This window comes from Ambystoma mexicanum, chromosome 8 (assembly GCF_040938575.1).
Source record: "Ambystoma mexicanum isolate Mex_15411 chromosome 8, UKY_AmexF1_1, whole genome shotgun sequence".
NCBI lineage: Eukaryota > Metazoa > Chordata > Amphibia > Caudata > Ambystomatidae > Ambystoma > Ambystoma mexicanum.
Window position 1 is genome coordinate 1427383545 of NC_090929.1, and position 18134 is coordinate 1427401678.

At 47.0% G+C, this 18134-nt stretch overlaps 1 protein-coding gene across 2 annotated transcripts in view; it reads left to right on the forward strand.

The window, feature by feature from the left end:
• The window catches only part of MMS19 (MMS19 homolog, cytosolic iron-sulfur assembly component), a 1998114-nt gene that overhangs the window by 633844 nt on the left and 1346136 nt on the right, over positions 1-18134 (forward strand). For both annotated transcript variants that reach the window (XM_069611573.1, XM_069611574.1), the window contains exon 10: positions 11425-11499. In XM_069611573.1, the coding sequence (XP_069467674.1) occupies positions 11425-11499 (75 nt within the window). The remainder of the gene's footprint in view (positions 1-11424; positions 11500-18134) is intronic.

The following is an 18134-nucleotide window of genomic DNA, read 5'->3' on the forward strand; positions in this document are numbered from 1 at the left end:
CTGCTCAAAATGTCTCTTCACTCTCCAGTCAAACTATCGTGCCTTTACAGCATGCTATCCCAACATCAGGGGGCAACACTTCATTCATGCCCTCAAACACTGAACTTGTCAGCTTGGCTCCTGAAGTCAGAGTTTGGACATTTAAACTTGCCACAAAGATGTAAGGACATCTTGAAGGAGGCATGTAACACCAACACAAGACACTGCTATTTCAACAAATGGAAACGCTTTCTCATTTGGTATAGAACACACAGCAACAACCCCATTTAGGTGGAGGTCCAAGACCAGGATAAATGAAGACCTCTGCAAGACATACCTCCTTGGGACACCTCACAAGAGTGATGCAGATGGGTTTCTGCGACATTCACGCTATCAGACGGTGACGGGCGATCCTTCAACCACAAACTCCAGTGCAGCCCACCTTGAAGATAGGAAGCTGACATCCCGGGAGATGGCTAATTATGGCACAAGCTGAGAACCCACCAAGTTCCAAGGCTTAGCTCGGAACGGCGACAGCTGTAGCGGGGTAACCCAAGCGGGAGCTAATCAATCCACCGGGGCAGTCCAGGGAATCTTGCGAAGGCTCTCCGGGCATCGATCCTCGAGCAGGTGTCGAGACTAGATGGTCCCACTAGTCCAGGGGTCAATACACCGACAAGGGTCATCTGAGATCAGGCAGAGAAGAAGAGCTTCACAGGGGCAATCACTGGGGTTGATGCTGATCAGCTACAGGAGTAATCCTTGGGTAGTCAGCGGCCTGCTCTACTTCGAGGGAAACTTGCCTCCAACGTGGATCTGAAGAATGAATACAGGAGTCCTCCTTTCATCCAGATTTGAGGCTGGAAGCGGGTCCAAGCTGACCCAGTACCAGACATTCTAGCACCAGGGGTGTAGACTGGGACCAGACCGTCCCAACTCCCTCCCCCTAGATCAGTCACTAGCCCACAGCTTTCCCTGGCAAGTGCAATACCATATATGGGATTTCCTGACGAGAGAGCGGGAAGCAAAAACAAAGAGGTGACGGCTGGAAGGTTTAGAATGAATCTTAACCACTGGCATTGCTCTGGGCAACCCTCCAACCCTCCAGACCATCGTTCGTCGCCTGCCAAGCCATTACAGAAGGGGAAAGACATATGCAAATCAGGCTTGGTCCACCCGAAAAAGGGCATTGCTAGGTCACATCCCTTCTGCACGAGAACACAAGCATCCCCAAGCAGGAAGGCCAGACTACAATATGACCAAAGAATAAGCAAAGAACCTTGGTTCACAGCCATCTTTGGGTGCTAGCCACCCTTTAGAAGCCATTTCTGGTAAGCAGAAAACGGCACAAGTAAAATGTTAGAAAAATGGTAAAAATATCACTGTCGCCCCCGGCTTGTTTTAAGTACATATAAAAACTAGGCAAAAGCCCCAAAGGGTCTTAGGCACTAGTCTGTTTCCCCTATAACAATGAGTAAAAGGCAAGGGAAAGGGAGCTGAAAGCTTTGTTTCCCATCAAACAGTCAGGACAGATTAAAGAACAAAGCAAAAAGAAGTGCCCCCCATAGAAATCTATGGAGGAAAAGGTGTAAAAAGAAACAGTAAATTGGCATGGTTTACACGTCGGCAAAAGATTTTTCGCATGAATAGTAATTTCTTTTGGGTATTCTCTGAATAAATTGCTCAAAGTGAGGTATTTTCTCAGATTGTCTCAGTATTGTGTATGGCATGTTTCATTTTCTATGAATTTCAGTGCGTTCTGGTTGGGAAAAGGATCTTGTTCTGAGTGGGAGGAGGATTGTTAATTTGTGGTCTGTACAGGGATTTGTTCTTCCATTGCCCCACTTGAATATGTACTACAAGCCATAGGGTCTAGGCATTCCCCAGACTGGCCTGGTTGGTTTCCTCCTAGAGGTTCTCTTCCCCACTCCCTTCTTTTGCCCCCGAAATAGCCCCCAGGGTGTCCGTGTCCCTTTACATATGTCACAGTAGATCCATAGGTTTCCTTTCATTATACTTTCTTCTGTTCTTGGTACACTATAGTCGCCAACTCTGATAAGGGTTTATTCTGCCACACTATGCAGATCAAATTGAATTGGGTTTGAAAGCATGGGTTGGAGGCGTGGAACCCGCAAGCCAGAGCAAGGGGCTCATTCCCCCGATCACCTTTTTGCAAGAGAACGTTCTTTTGAACACCAACCGAATACCAAGAGAAGGGAGTCATTCTTCTGTGGAAGGAACTTTCTGTTGGATTATATTAGTCTTTAGTTGTATTGTAAGGGATAGAAGTAGGTTGTGACACAGGACGGTGGACTTTGATTTTGACAGACATTCTGACGGATCCTTTAGTATAAGATTGAGGCAGGGGAACCCCTCTTAGATAATGGGATAGTGAGGGTCTTTCTTTTTAATAAACAAGTCTATAACCAGCACCAGGCCCCCTTTTTGTCCGCTTCCTTCTTCGACACCCTTACAAAAGTCACAAAAATGTAAAAGGGGAAACCTAGTTTCCCAGTACTGATAGTCTGAAGGACTGATCAGTTTCCCCATGACAAATGTGCCAAAGGCAGAGGAAGCCGAGCTGAAAGCTTTACATCCGCTCAAAAAGTCAGAACTGATTAAAAAATAGTGCAAAAAGAAAGGGAGTCCATAGACATTATGGAGTGAGTTTTAAAAAGAGAAATCTTTTATTTTGAGTGTGGTTAAGGCCTACAATATTTTTTTGTTGTTTTTATAAGTTCTGGTCTAAATTGAAATGTGCTTCACTGCGGACTCATTCTGGGCCCCACTCACACTCTCCTGAAATCTGTCCACCATGCCAGATGGTGGAAATCCATCTCAACCCTTCCCCCTTCTTTCCCCAGGCATCCTACAGCCATCCAGACAGAATACATTCCAAATCAATGGCATAAAAAGAAGGGCCTGGTGAGGCAGCAAAACGTACAAGAATCTGGACTCCCACCTGTATTGGGGCTGCCATGCCAGTTGTCACTTGACTACTGGAGCCCTTGACATGCAATGCCATAGGGTTAATCTGATGATCTGACTGCGTGTATTTTAGTTGAATGGCACAGCAAGGGATAATGGGCTTGGTTTTAAATAATGAAGTTGCTTTTTGTGATGAATCCCTTGATGTCGTCAATACTTCCCTGGAGGTTGGGGTGGGGGCTTAGGGGGAGTCCCTTACCTTTAGGCCAGGGAGGTGAGGCTGCTACCCGATAGTCCGCCTGGCGGTGGTACTCAGTGGGTGGATCTCATGGGGAGGGAAGCCCCCCATGGGATTAGTGACGTATTGGGGAGAATGCAGTATCCCCATAGCCCACCTTCCTCACCACCCCCCCTCCAATACCATCGTTAGTATTCCTATCTGTTTCCTTAAAACCAGGAAGGTAGGAAGTACTGGGACGAGGAAGAAGGTGGACTCCTTAAGGGATGAAGATCCATTGAGGACTGAGATGAAGAGACACAGTCATACCGATCGCCCAGCAGAACCGGAAAGAGCAGTCTAGTTGCTTCAGGATTAGAAAACAACTATCTGAGAGAGAGGAAGGACAATTGTGTTTGTCTGACACTCCCTTGAGGAACCAGGAAACTGGAACAGAGCCAGAGAAGTGGAGACGCAGATACCAAGATGCTTTCCTGCCAGCAGAGGCGTCCACAACCACTTCATCGTGGAAGCAGAGACGTCCGAATCCAGGGCATCCAGCCGACTGGCAGAGCTGGAGTGTGGGTAACGCAGAGACCGCACAGCCTGGTGGAAGAATGGGATGCTGGGGAGCCTACGCAGTCCCAGGAAAAGCTGTGCAAGACCCAAGCAAGGAGAAAGACCCCACGAACAGCCAGTACTTGTCGGTAAGCACCCTGAGGATTTCCTGATGGCTGGGAAGATTGGTGGGAGACATGAAGGGCAGAACAGACACAGAGAGCGGGTCTGGGAGAGACAGCCTATAACAAACTGCCTCCTAAGTCATCTTCATAGCCACAGTACCTGGCAGGATAGTGAACCAGGTGTACAGAGCCAAGAAGAGAGAAACTCACAGGTCAGGGACCCACACCTTTGTATGAAGTGCAGCCTAGCCACCATAGTCACAGTACCTGGCAGGATAGTGAACCATAGTCAAGCGGGGAGATATCCAGGGGTCAGGGAACCCAACCCTTTTATGAAGAGAAACCTATGTCATCTTCATGGTTGCAATACCTGGTAGGGTGGTGAACCAGATCAACTGCAAATGAAGAAAAGGAGCACACATCCCCCACCCCGACATTGTGAAACTTGGAGCAAACCAAGAGGGATCGGAGGAAGAAAGCTATACCCCTGATCTTATATACTGTGAATACAAGTCAAGAAAGGTACAGGGAAGGGAGTGACTCCCTGGACATTGTAAAAGCATCAAGGGCAAGATACCTGGAGAAGGGAGACATTCTCCAGGAACCCACAAGTAGAGTTAACTTTGTTTCAGCCTGGAACGTTGAACTTTATTTGAATTGGGGAACTTGTGCATCCTGGAGAGGAAGTGAAACCTGGAGAAGGGGGCCATTCTCACAAGCAACGATCCCACCTGCAATTGGACAATGTCCAGAGGAAGGGAGTCATTCCTCTGGACCAATAAGTCTCTTTCCCTTTTTTTAGTATAAGTGAGGGATGGAAATAGGCATTTTTGACACAGGACGATGGCTATTATCATTTAGGCTGACATCCTGACAGATTCCTTGGTGTTCGATTTGATGCAGGGAAACCAATCTTAGTAATAAGGCCAGATAGGTTTTTCAGTGCCACCCGTGTGTCAGTAGTCTACTTCCACACCCTTACATTTTGTTTATTCTTTTTACCCTTCTGGCATGGAATGAATCGCCCAAGGAACGGTTGGATGCATTTGTCATTTGTACTCTTTCTGAGGAGGGTGACTGTGTAATAGATTGTTGTTCAAGAGGCATTTGCAATGTGTGTGGAATTGTTTGTGGCAAAGACATTTTCAGTACAATGCATGTGACTAAGAATTTCACATTTCAAAAATTATGAAAACTTTCAAACCCTTTGTATTTGATTCTAAAAAATAAAAATGAATGCACCCAATGTTGGGGGTTTGGCTGTTATAGCCGGCTATGGGGAGAGTTCCAGCACACATGGTACGGATGTGGAGTATTCTCTCTGTGCTCTGATCCGTCTGTCAAATCAGGATATCGGTGAGTACACTCTGAAGTGATGGGGAGCAGGTTACACTCTTAGACATGCCATGTAACAGCTTTTCACCCAGAAGAGCACACATATGGACTGGACTGGCCTTGCAGGATGGCAGGTACGGACCTAGAGCACTAGCCAATGCAGTGTGAGGAGGTCCAGTCATGGAGAGTGGCGCAGTAGTCATTTATAGGCAGGCGCACCTGTGGGGGGCAGCAGAGGTACCCGACTTTTCCTCATAACCGTGGCTGTACCCAGAGGCTTTGTTCTGTTTATTCCTATGGGGAACGTTTGAACTTAACTAAAACTCTCCTGAAGTGACTTGGAAGGTAATTACTTGTACATGGACATTTTTCCTGGATTCCCTTTGCGTCTTTGGAGCTTTAGGAAAAAAAAAGTATTTTTACCATGTAATGATTTGACCTGTATTTGTAAAGTCCTTGTATTGCACTCCTATATAAAGTGCGTTGTTGCAGTATTAACTAACAGTTATAAAAAAGTATATATTTTCTAGGGTGTCTATTTTCTAGGAGTATAGTAAGACCGAATAGGTCTGGCACTTTAGAGTCTAACCTAATCTTCATTGTTGGTGACCCTCCAAGCTTGGGTGATAAAGTGTTTACTCCCCTTTCTCACTAAAGGTGCTGTATTTAAAGAATGGTGTGCATTTGCATTATTTATACAAATATGTTGGGGCTTCTAAACTCCTATCACTGTTTTCTGTATTGGCATTTTGGGTTTTGAATAGGACTGTGAATGTTTATTCTAGTGTCTACGGTTCCATTTTCTTCTCACACCTTCGCATTGATTTGTGCCTACGAGCAGATAGTAGGCCAGACATGTAGTTTAGGAAGGGGTTGGGTCTTCCTTAACCATTGACTCCCATATTGTATATAAACAGCTGTTTAAAACCAGTGGAGCAGGAAATGGAGGCGTAAAGCCAATGCTGAAGTGCTTTACGCCTCAATTTCCCCCTCCATCCCATTATATGCACTGATGAGGCGGAAGGGAAGGGGGGTGCTTGGAGTAAAGTTAAGATACCCGTCATGCTGACCTCCTGTCTTGTGAGTGCACTTTGTTTTCCCAATGCTTCATAAAGTCATGAAACAAACTGATTCCTATGGAATCTGCCTCGATTTGGCACCTTCTGAAGTGCAGGCATACTCAGTAGGACTCTATAAATGAATGCCGCCAGCAAAGCATAATTTCCAGGCAATCATTATTTTTGTTGTTGCCTGGTTTTACTCTTTCCTTTTATTTTGTGTGTGATTAGCTTTTCAAACCGAGGACACTCCTAGAGGGTCACACAAAACACTAGGTGGCTTATACTGTGCATTCCAAAGCAGAAACGCACAAGGCCTCAACCTCCGAAGCGGTAGCTGAGGTGGTGGAACTGGGGGGAGTGGACAATGACCCCTTACTGAGCCTTTGTAAGATGCTCCAAAGCCCTCACAGCCTGCCCCCAGCTGCAGAGGGCCCGACTCTGGCCAGCCGAAGGAGACAGCTCCTGACAACCATTTAACTGCAAACCATAAAGTTTCTAAACGAAGGCCTTAATATCAAACCCCCACAACAAGGTCCGCTGAAGACTCTCCGTCTGAGCATTTCTGATGCTGACCAGATGACCCCAAATGGTCAGAGTCAAAACTACTTTGAGGCCTAAGAGACAAAGAATGTCCCCTTCAGCCTAGTGCACCCCGGGAAAGTCTTATAAACAGAGTTCACTTAACACAGATAGAGTAAAGGGAGTACCCTTATAAGAATGGCCTTCTGTCGGTGTAAAACCATAAAATAACACAAGAGAACCTCTGCCACTCTTATGCGCTCCAAGACCAATTTGCATACAGAAATTAGTACGACATTAGCATAATCTCTCCAGCAGAAGGGCTTACTTGAACTATCTCCTTGGAGGGTGAAGAAAAAAGCAAGAATGTTCACCCTAGCTGGAGAAGGGGGAGACTCCAAAATTCTAGCAGGGGCTGTTCTCTTTATTAGTAGACAAATCTGGGGCGAGAGAACCTTTCATAGTACCATGTTACAGATGGCACGGTACAAGAAGAAAAAGAGAACAAACCTGTATAAAAACATTCAAGCTGCATTTTCCTTACAGTAAACATTCAGAAAACAGAAGGTGGATTTCATTCCTTGAGGACCAAGCTGAGGATTGAATATTCTCAGGAGGATACGGAGGATGGTGTAACCATGGTTAAAGACTTGGACAATCCAGATAGTTCCACCATTAGATGTGGAGCCTCCTCTGAGGAATCTGCTACATCTTTGTTGAAGAGGGTGGTAGCACGGTCTATGATAACTTAATGGCCAGGCACAATAGGGCTTAGTGGGACAGCCTCACTTCACAGACCTCCTAGGCACCTTGTAGGCATACGTACAGGGAATAGTGCTTGAGGACCAACAGTCTGTGAATGTTCTTATCAAGAGTGTATTGGATGAAGCAGAAACAGTGGAACACCAGATAGCGGGTGCCGTGGTGGTGAAGAGATATTTCTGGCTCAGAGGTACAGTTTATGCTTGAAACCCATGTGACCTGAATAATAAACCCCTAGGAGACACACTGCTGTTCAGCCAGGTGATCGACCAGGTCCGTGACAAGGTGAAGAATGCACACAAGTTGCATAAAACCCTTGGGCAAATCTCAGGCAAGACCTTTCATTGGAGATGATAAACCTCAGGCTCATGCAATTCTTCCAAGTTAGTTACACCCCCTCCCGATATCAACAGGTCAGTGTGCCACGTACACATTCATTAACCAAGAACACCATTGTTGTCTCGAGAGAGCTGATGCTTGCAAGGGAGCATTCTGCTCAAAGCCGTGACTTCATGGTACAGGTCACCAGACAAGTGTGTGCTCAGTACAGTCGGACAAGGTCAATGCATTAAACTAATCAGAAAACAATGCAATCTACCACCATGCAACAGAAGATTGCATTAGCATCTTCTACCAGATGAGGTGAAGACTTTTGTCCCGGTGTTAGCTGGCTCCTATGTTTGGAAACCACCCAATACATCAACCCTATTACCAGAACAATCGTTGAAGTATGGGACGAAGTATGTGGAAGAATAATACGTTTTGCCCCCTACCCTTTTAAGCCGTTTCTGGATAACCCACAGTTCACTCCAGGGTTGGACTCAAATGGGGTTCACCTGTGAAGGACTGGTTGCTGCCGCATGCTGGGTGATCTTTTCCACATTGGCACTAAAGAAAAAAACAGCTTGGAATACAAATCTAACTTTAGAGCCAAAAAACAAGATAAATGTCAATATGTACTGCAATGACGCTAGCAGCTTTATCACACTAATAAACTTGAGGAATCACAACAGCCAACCCTTTTTGAGAACATTCTTGAGCAAACCAGCTCAACTCAGGATGTAATCTCAAAATTATATAAAATCCTCACTAATGGTAGACATACAGGCTTTCACAGGTATGTTATCCTCATCATGGGATTTTGACTATGGAATTGCAATGGAGCAAATTTGGAGCAATATTCATTAAAGTCTCAGCCCAGCTCGGAGGTGTATAATCTAAATTCAACTACAGGTGTTACTACACCCCCCCTCACTACACTGCCCCGCCCCCCAACCCCTGCCATCACATCTCCCACAACTCTACTAAATAGGCAATACCCAAATATATTAGATCTGTGCTGGAGGGGATGTGAGATCAAAGGTTCCTTCGATTATTTCTGGTGGAAATGTCTGGCCTTTTGAATTTTCTGGTTGGATATCAGATCCAGCATTGATGAAATGCTGGGATACCACATTCTGGATAATGCTGCCTTTCTCCTTGATGGCCACATACAAGTAACCTCCAGTGAAGCTGTCCTTCCGGACCTCTTCTTAGTTCTCAAACTATTAACTGGGAAAGATAATGAATGGTTCCATAAGCTCTGGGGCAGGTATGATCATCCACCGAAAGCGATGCAGCTAACTAGAGTGTGGGAATTTGATGCTGGAGAAAATCACAAATAGTGTATGTCATACTGCAACATATTTTTACACCAGCTGGATTCTGTTTTTAGGGTTTTGCTCCTACAGACTGCACTTGACTTCTATATTCTAAGAGAAGAAGGGATCTGAAATGGATCGACTTTTTCTGAAGTTCTCTGTTGTGTATTCTGCATGGACGGAAGGGATGCAACGGGGGGACGGAAGGGATGCAACGGGGGGACGGAAGGGATGCAACGGGGGGACGGAAGGGATGCGATTGGTGGGGACCGAACGGACGGAGTGGATGTAACAGATGGACTAGATCGAACAAATGGACTAGATCGAACAAATGGACTAGATCGAACAAATGGACTAGATCGAACAAATGGACTAGATCGAACAAATGGACTGGATGGAACGGATGGAGTGGATGGATCAGACCGACTAGATCGAACAAATGGAGTGGATGGAACGGATGGAGTGGATGGATCAGACCGACTAGATCGAACAGATCGATTGTGTATGGAACGGATGGAATGGATGGAGTGGATGGAACGGATAGAGTGTATGGAAGGGATGGTGTCGATGGAACCGACGGAGTGGAATGAACACACGGAGTAGATGGTAGGGATGGAACGGATAGAACAGATGAGTAGATTGAATGGATGAGACGAACAAGCAGATTGAACAAATGGAAAGGATGAGTAGACTTAACGAATAGAACAGATGAAAAGGATGGAATAGATTGAACAAATCGAGTGGATGGAACGGATGCAGTGGATGAAACGGATACAGTAGACAGGACGGAACAGATGGTGTTGGTGAAACAAATGAGTGGATAGGAACACGTGGAGTGGATGGAATAGGTGGAGTGGATTGAACACATCAAGTTGATGCAACGGATAGAGCGGATGCAACGGATTGACTAAATGGAACAAGTGGAGTTGGGTGGAACACATGGAACGGATCGAATGAATAGGAAGGATGGAACGGATAGAACACATTAAATGGATGAGAAGGACGAAATGGGTCTACGGAATGGATGAAGTAGATCATGTGATGAAGGGTTGAGGGGATGGTATGGATAGGACTATTAGATTAGATAGATGTAACAGAGGAAATTGATAAACAGACGAAGTGGAATGAACAGACAGAGTAAATAAAATGGATAGAATAGATGGCACAGATGGAGTACTCGATCTCAAGCGCTTTACTGATAACCACCATATCACGCTACCACGCTTACTCTCTCCTACACACCACCACTCAACTAGAACACTGCGATACTATGACACATTCGGTATAGCTGTTCTCATACTAACCCCCGCCACATACTCCTCATCCTCATTAAACACAGCTAGCACACACCGCTAGCTTATGCGTCTCCTCAGGCCTAACGCAGCCAGAAATCAATCTGGGTGTCCACCCTCCAGAATTGAACGCATACAACTGACCACCACACATACCGCTAAGAAGTAGCTATCGGGCAACTGCCACACCGCCAGCACTCCTATCCGGTGCACCCACGCACCTTATGACTCTCTCTCTACTGACTTGAACTACGGTGGGCTTTCAACCTACCAGCGCTTTGAGATCATACCAATGAAACGTAACACGCTATATAAATGCCAAATAAAATAACATAACCTAACATGCCTAGACATGCAAAGGCATTGCTTGTATTGTATTTCAACAGTGAGGTGGGAGTGAAGGGGAGCTCTCAGGGAGTTGGGCGGACAAAGGTTTAAAGTGTTGGCATGTTGCATGAAATATAACTTTTTATATCTCTTGACAGGGGAGCAGGGTACGCGGGTGCAGGGCCCAGCAACCCCTGTTAAAAAAATTTAAAAAATAAATAAATAATAAAAAATATATATTTTTTTCGAGGTTGATACCCTTTCAATGCCACTGGCATAAATTCTGAGACATGGCACCCCATGCTAAATTCCACAGTTGATTCCCCTGTCTCTTTTTGCTATATATATATATATATATGTGAAATGATAAACAATTTGGTTGGGGTGGAGGGTAGGGAAGTGGCACGAGGAGAGAACCAAAAAGATTGAGACCTGTGACCATTGTTCAATAAATGTGGAAAAGTGGAGTAAAGGTCAGAAGGTGGTATAGACATTGGTTTACTTTTTTTCGATCATTTTAAGCTAGGTATTTTTCAAACGATGCAACATCATTCTTTTGATATTTACATGAAAGTATTTGTAAAGTGGTAGTTAATGATGTTCTGTGGAGTCTTGATAGGACTTTTGTGGTTAAATGTTTCTGATGTAGTGATTTATTTAGTTTTGTTTCTGTTTCTTTAGTTCCTTCTGCCGTTGCTAATTGAAAAAATGGACTCTGATGTACAAAGTGCAAAGTTGGACTCCTTGCAAACTCTGGTAATTATAAAATACTGCTCTGCTTTTCATATTTACAGTCTTTCCCTGTTCAGTCTTGGCGTTCGAAGACCCAATGCAATATGTTTAAGGCAAAGGAAGTTTAACTATCGTTAAACAATTATTAAACAATTATTTTTCATTTGCCTACATGCATATTTCTGCACATTCTATCTTCTTTCTCACTCAAAAGCTTGTTTTTATGAGATTTGAGATTTCCATATGAGAAATGTATTCATTTCAGAGTTACTGCTATTTTTTTTTAACAAATGTTATTTATTCATTCATGGACACCAAACAGTTAAATCAGCAGTAGTATCTTTTAGATGCGCTTCTCAACACTTTACAGTGCACCACTCTGGTATTATATCCAGTCCTCTTATTGTTCCTCTGGTTTCTTACCTCACATCATCACTAACTAACTTGTCCCATCCCCTCTTCCTCCCTAACCCCAACTTGTATGGCTTAGTACTCTACCTCTAGGTTTAGCACTTCCCAGTCCGTCTCCTCAGGTGCGGTCCATGGCAACACATGAAGATTTCTAAGTACCCCAGGTTTGTGAAAGCAGTTTTCCCTGCCCTTTAGGTATTCATGAAATGGCTTCCATACTGCCAAAAACATCAGATAATGTCAGGCTTTCAGGGCGCATACCTTCTCCATGGCCATCACTCCCCAGATCTTAACCCACCACCATGCGATAATTGGGCCCTCAACCGTTATCCACCCTTGCGCCAATGTCATTTGCGTTGCCATCAGCAAATGTGTAATCGGGGTGGCGTTCTGCCCGGTAGCCATATAAAGTCCTTCCCCTTCTGCCCCTAATAATTCCACCTTTGTTGCATCAGGTAATTGCACCCCGTGATATCCTTTATGTGACCCAGGATCTCTTTCCAATAAATTACCGCTTTAGGGCATGTCCACCACATGTGATATAGGTCCCCTTTCCCTCCGCATAGTCTCCAGCACCAGGGGGCTATTTTGCGTTTATTCCGTGTAGTCGATGGGGGGGACAGGTACCATCTATAACAGATTTTATAAGCTGTCTCTTTGCTAGGTGTGCTTTTTAGATATTTTGTGCGCCCTCCTCCAAATGTGTCCCTATTCCTCCTCTGCGATTGGTTCACCCAAATATTTCTGCCTGTTTTCTTTATACAAAAACGTGTCTCCCATTTGCGCGTTATCTAAAAACCTATATGGTCTAGCTATCCCTCTAGAAGTCGCACCTTCCTGCATGGTCAGTTCTAGTCCCGCCAGAGCCCTTGTGCCTGCTTCCTTCACCTTCTTTTGGGAGATCCAATTTCTAATTTGCATATATTTGAACCTATCCTTTTCCCCAATTGCAAATTTCTGTTTACGTTCTTCAAACAGAAAGGGGACTCGTCCATGAAACATTTCCTTTAGGTCAATATTATCCGCTCCAATCCAATCTTCCCAGAATTTCTTCTGTTGGCCTGATGTGAAGTCTGCGTTATGTGCAATAGGGCAAAGGGGCATAGTCCTCGCTGTATTTTCTTCCTTCTGAGTGCCTTATCCCAACCCCGCAGAGACACTTCAGTAGCTTCCAGTAACTGTCCCTCTACTCCCCGGGCCTCTGTGCTGAGAGCTTGAAACGCTTTCAGTGGAATGGACGTGACCGCTTGTTCTATCCCGCACCAATCTTTTGGTATGTCTTGCCCTGCCCATTTCAACATCGACGCTATGTGTGCCACCAAGATAACTTTCTTTCTGATGCTTATTAATCTGCTTAGAATCACATGCTATGCATATGGTCCGACATCCAGTGGTAACCGCGGAGTATTGCATCTTGTCTTTCGGGGACCGAAAGGGGACGTTGGCATAGGAGTGTCTGAAACATTATCCCTATCGTGACGTGTGTAGTACCCAAAATCCCTAGCGCGCCGAGGTCCCTCAGATTGTTTTTTTCCACCCAGATAACTGGTCGCCCTATAGCGGAGCTCTTCATGAGACATTGTTCATTTTACCGAATTGTCGGTTTAATCCCTGTTAAGTCACTTCGCCCATCAAGAACATCTTCGACGAAGACTATGGGGGAATCGTATATGGCTGTGGATTCCGGCGCCTAAGATTCGGTGTTCGGACTTCCACATGGTCGGGCCTTCTGGCTGGCCTACACAGTAGGGAGAGTGGGCTCCGGGTTTGCCATACTGTTAAAAATTATGTCTCTCCTCTTTTCTACTGCTTTCCTTTTTGGTCTGGTCACCCTTCCCTTCTGCTATGGGAAGGACTCCATTTAGATTCTGCCCTGTGTGTAGGGTCAGATATCCGTGGAAAGACGAGCACACGTGTTCGTCGTGTAAACTCCTTAGACCTAAAACCCTTAAAGAGCGCCGGTTGAAGCGGTGGGACGCGTACGGAATGTCACGCGTGGAGCCTCCCTCCCCTGCCGCGACACTAGCTGAAAGTGATGGTGGTACATCAGATGACCAAACGTCCAACGTGGACGTTATAGACCTTGAGGCGGACTATTCTAGGACCGCCACGCCGGTCCCCAACCCTTCCAGGCTCGACTCCGGTCTTGCTACAGGGACCACACCCGGTGATGGGGGCGTACAATCGCACCGCTCAAAGCATACAACCCAAGCGCCTTCCTCGACGACTTCGTCGAAGAAGGCGAAAGCGCCAACGGGTCCGCCGGAAACTTCGGCGGCGCCCACAGATCGGTCTGATTCGAAGCCTTCCCCGCATCCGCAGCAGCACATGACGACTGGGCATAACAAACATAACAAGGGTGCTACTCCCCAAACTACACGCGGCGAAGTTTCAGAACAAGAAAGGGGTTTCCAAGGCCTGTACAGGCCCAAAAACTACGAGTAGGCCTCTACCCGAGAAGCCATCCGGTGGCCCTTCTGGAGCCGCGAAAGCCATTTTCACTGCCGACACATCATCGGAGGCGTTGTCTCCCGAAGATTCGGTGACCATCCGTAAGAGCATCAATAGGATTGCTACGGCGGTGGGCCTAGTACCGGTTCCGCCCACAGTTCTGGGCCAATCCGCCGAAAAGTTTTCCACGGATTTGGAAGACGATCCCGAAGACTCTTACGAAGAAAGCCAGGTACCCCTCTCAAGCACCCTGAGGAGATCCTCTCAACGCCGTAGGGTGGAGAACATGGTTCCTACTCAGCTAGGTCCATTTGGGTCATCCAAGTGGACCACGGAGCAATTTGAGGGGTGTATGGATCGGCTGGAGCAGTTTTTCAGGGTTTCTGATCAACCTCCGCCGAAAAAAGCTCGGGTAGACCCTAACCCTCAAACACAAGATGTCCAACACCTAGATGTCCAACACCAAGTTGACTATCAAGAAGATGTCCAGATGGACACGTATAGAGACATCTATACAGAAGAAATCTTCTTCTTTTCTGGACAACTATGGGGAAGATCGAGGAGCAACGGACAACTGCGAGGACACCCAGCAGGACGATCACAACTCTGATATCGTCTGCCTCGACTCTCCCCCATCCACCCCGATTCGACAAGCTTCCCTGGTGGATGATCAATTGGCTTTCAACAACATGTTGAAAAAAGCAGCGGAATTCTTTAAAATTGCCACGCTTGAAGCTTTGCCCGGGCAAGATTTCGCGGAGGACATTATTAATGAAAGCCTCCGGCAAGCCAGTCTATCCCTCTCTTGAGCTCTGTAAAGAGACGGCTGGCCCCTTCCTTACTCACACCCGCTCAGACTAGGGCTGTGAACCCAAGGGTCGAAAAACTTTCCTACCCTCCCCCACCGACTCGCTTTATATCAAAGGACACGCAATCCCAGACTCGCTGGTGGTGACCAACACTCGCAAGAGAGCAGGGGTTCCCCTTGCCATGGGAGAGTCACCCTCAGATAAGGAGTCCAAAAGGTTGTATGCCTTAGGCAAATGGGTTACGTCGGCGGCGGCCTATACCGACCGGATTGCCAATAACACGACGTTACTGGCAAGCTACGTCGACGCCCAATGGAACCTACTCCAGGAAGGCTTTCAAGAGGTTCCGGAACCATCCAGAGCCAAGCTTCTCGCCATTGTCTCGGAGGGCAAACTTACCAATCAGAATGTGGTAAAGAATACCCTGGACACCGCAGAGACAGCAGGCAGGCCTCTCGCACAGGGTACTCTCCTAAAGAGGCACGCGTGGCTGCGCATGTCGGGCTTCAGGCCTGAGACCCAGGCATCCATAATCGACAAACCCATCGAAGAGGCCAACCTCTTCGCGAAGGCAGTAGACGATGCGTTGGAGACAGCCAAGAATGAGCACGAGACTATTATGTCACTGCACCAAATTTCCCAGAAACCCTCTTCACAGAGGGGCAGTAATTCTCTGCGGTCCTTTCGAGGACGAGCCCGAGCCGCTCAAAATAATTTAGGCACGGGCAACTTCAACTCAAGTCAACCTCCTGCAAGCCCCACTTACTACCCCCAGAGGGGTCAGAAGCGTGGAAAGAATAGATGCAGAGGCTCCAATTCCAGAGGAGCGTCAACTTCGGGTCAGAAATGACCACCAAGTCCCGGTCCCCTCCCATGTCTCCCCGGTCGGGGGGCGATTAACATCTTTCCTCAAGGCGCATGGGAGGGGATAACTTCAGACCAGTGGGTCATAAAGACGGTTGCCCACGGTTACTGCGTGGAATTCGCCCGACCTCCACAGTTCAGACCGCCGAAACATTGACGCCTTTCACCGGAACATCTGCAGATCCTGATCCAAGAGGTGGAAGCGCTGCTGGGAAAGGACGCCATAGAAGCCGTCCCGATTCTTCAGGTAAACGAGGGTATCTATTCAGTGTACTTCCTTGTACCCAAAAAGGATCTCACCATGCGTCCTGTTCTAGACCTGCGCCCAGCGAATAAGTTCATAAAGCCCCAGAAGTTGCGCATGGTAACACTGCAAGAGGTGATCCAATGCTAAAACAGGGGGACTTCATGACAACATTGGATATGAAAGATGCATACTTTCATATTTCAATGCTGCCAGCACACAGAAAATTCCTAAGGTTTGTGATTCAGGACAAACACTACCAGTTCAAGGTACTCCCCTTCGGCATAGCCTTGGCGCCAAGGGTGTTTACCAAGGTCCTGGCAGTGGCTGCGGCTGCGGCACACCTGCTCAGACTTTCAGTTCCAGTTTACCCTTACCTCGACGATTGGCTCATCACGGGGGACTCGTTCGACGTTTGTTTTTCTAACACCCAAAAGACAGTAGACCTACTGTTGAGCCTGGGATTTTCTATCAACGAAAAGAAATCCAGCTTAGTCTCCAGCCAAGTAAAACAGTTCCTGGGGGCTCTAATTCATACGGAAGACAGTCTAGTCTTCCCTTCAAGCGAGAGGGTTCAGAACATGCTCTCTCGGGTTCCTCAGTATGTAGCCAGTCGAGAGGTGACGTTACCCAAAGCTATGCGTTTGCGAGGGATGATGGCGTCATGCATATACTTGGTCCCCACGCGCGGCTGCGCATGTGTCCCATGCAAGAGTGGCTCAACAGCCAGTGGTGTCAGGCCAGCGGACAATGGGAAGATCTGTTAGTTGTCTCGCCAGCCCTCGTTCTCTCTCTGCAGTGGTGGTCGAGGGAGAACCTCTTTAAGGGGAAAACCTTCACCACCCCTAAAGTGGAAGCCACTCTCACGACAGACGCATCTCTCACAGGGTGGGGGGCTCACCTGCTTCAACAGACAGCGCACAGAGTGTGGTCCCCTCAGGTAGCGTCCAAACATATAAACCTACTGGAGCTACTAGCAGTGTTCAAAACATTGAAAGCCTTTCAGGAGCAACTGCAAGGGAAGAAAGTGCTGGTCCTAACCGACAGCACAACAGCAATGTATTACCTGAACAAACAGGGGGACACTCGCTCTCCAGGGCTATTCAAGCTGTCCCAAAACATCTGGATATGGGTTCTCAAACACAAGATGTTCCTGATATCCCGACATGTTCCAGGGGAACTCTATCTTCTGGCAGACGTACTCAGCAGAGATTTTCCTCTGCCAGAAGAGTACGAATGGCGACTGCACAAAGACATTGTATCCAAAATCTTCGCAGAATGGGGGTTTCCAGAGATCAACCTGTTCGCTACTCAGGAGAACGCCCAATGCCAAGATTACGCCTCCAGGTACCCCCAGAACCGATCCAAGGGGAACGGTCTCTGGATAACTTGGTCAGGGAAATTTGTCTACGCTTTTCCCCCCCGACTCCCCTTCTGAACAAGATAGTACACAAGATGCACCAGGAACCAGTCACCATGATTCTGGTGGCTCCCATTTGGCCCCGCCAACCTTGGTTCGCGCACCGGATGGAAATGTCCCTCTCCCCACCAGTCAAGCTGCCCTGCCCGTACAACATGTCTCAGGACAGGGGGGAGACTGTGCCCACAAACTCTGAACTTAGCAGCCTGGCTCCTGAGGTCATAGAGTTTGGACATCTGCAACTCCCTCAAAGATGCATGGACATACTGAGGGAGGCAAGAAAGCCTAACGCACATTATTGCTATACCAGCAAATGGAAACGTTTTGTCATCTGGTGCAGTTCCAAAGGCGTCAATCCCACCGATTGCTCGCCTTCACACATTGTGTTATATCTAATCCATCTGTTGGACTCTGGGCTGGTCTTCAATTCCCTCATGGGACCCCCTTTTGAGCCTATGCA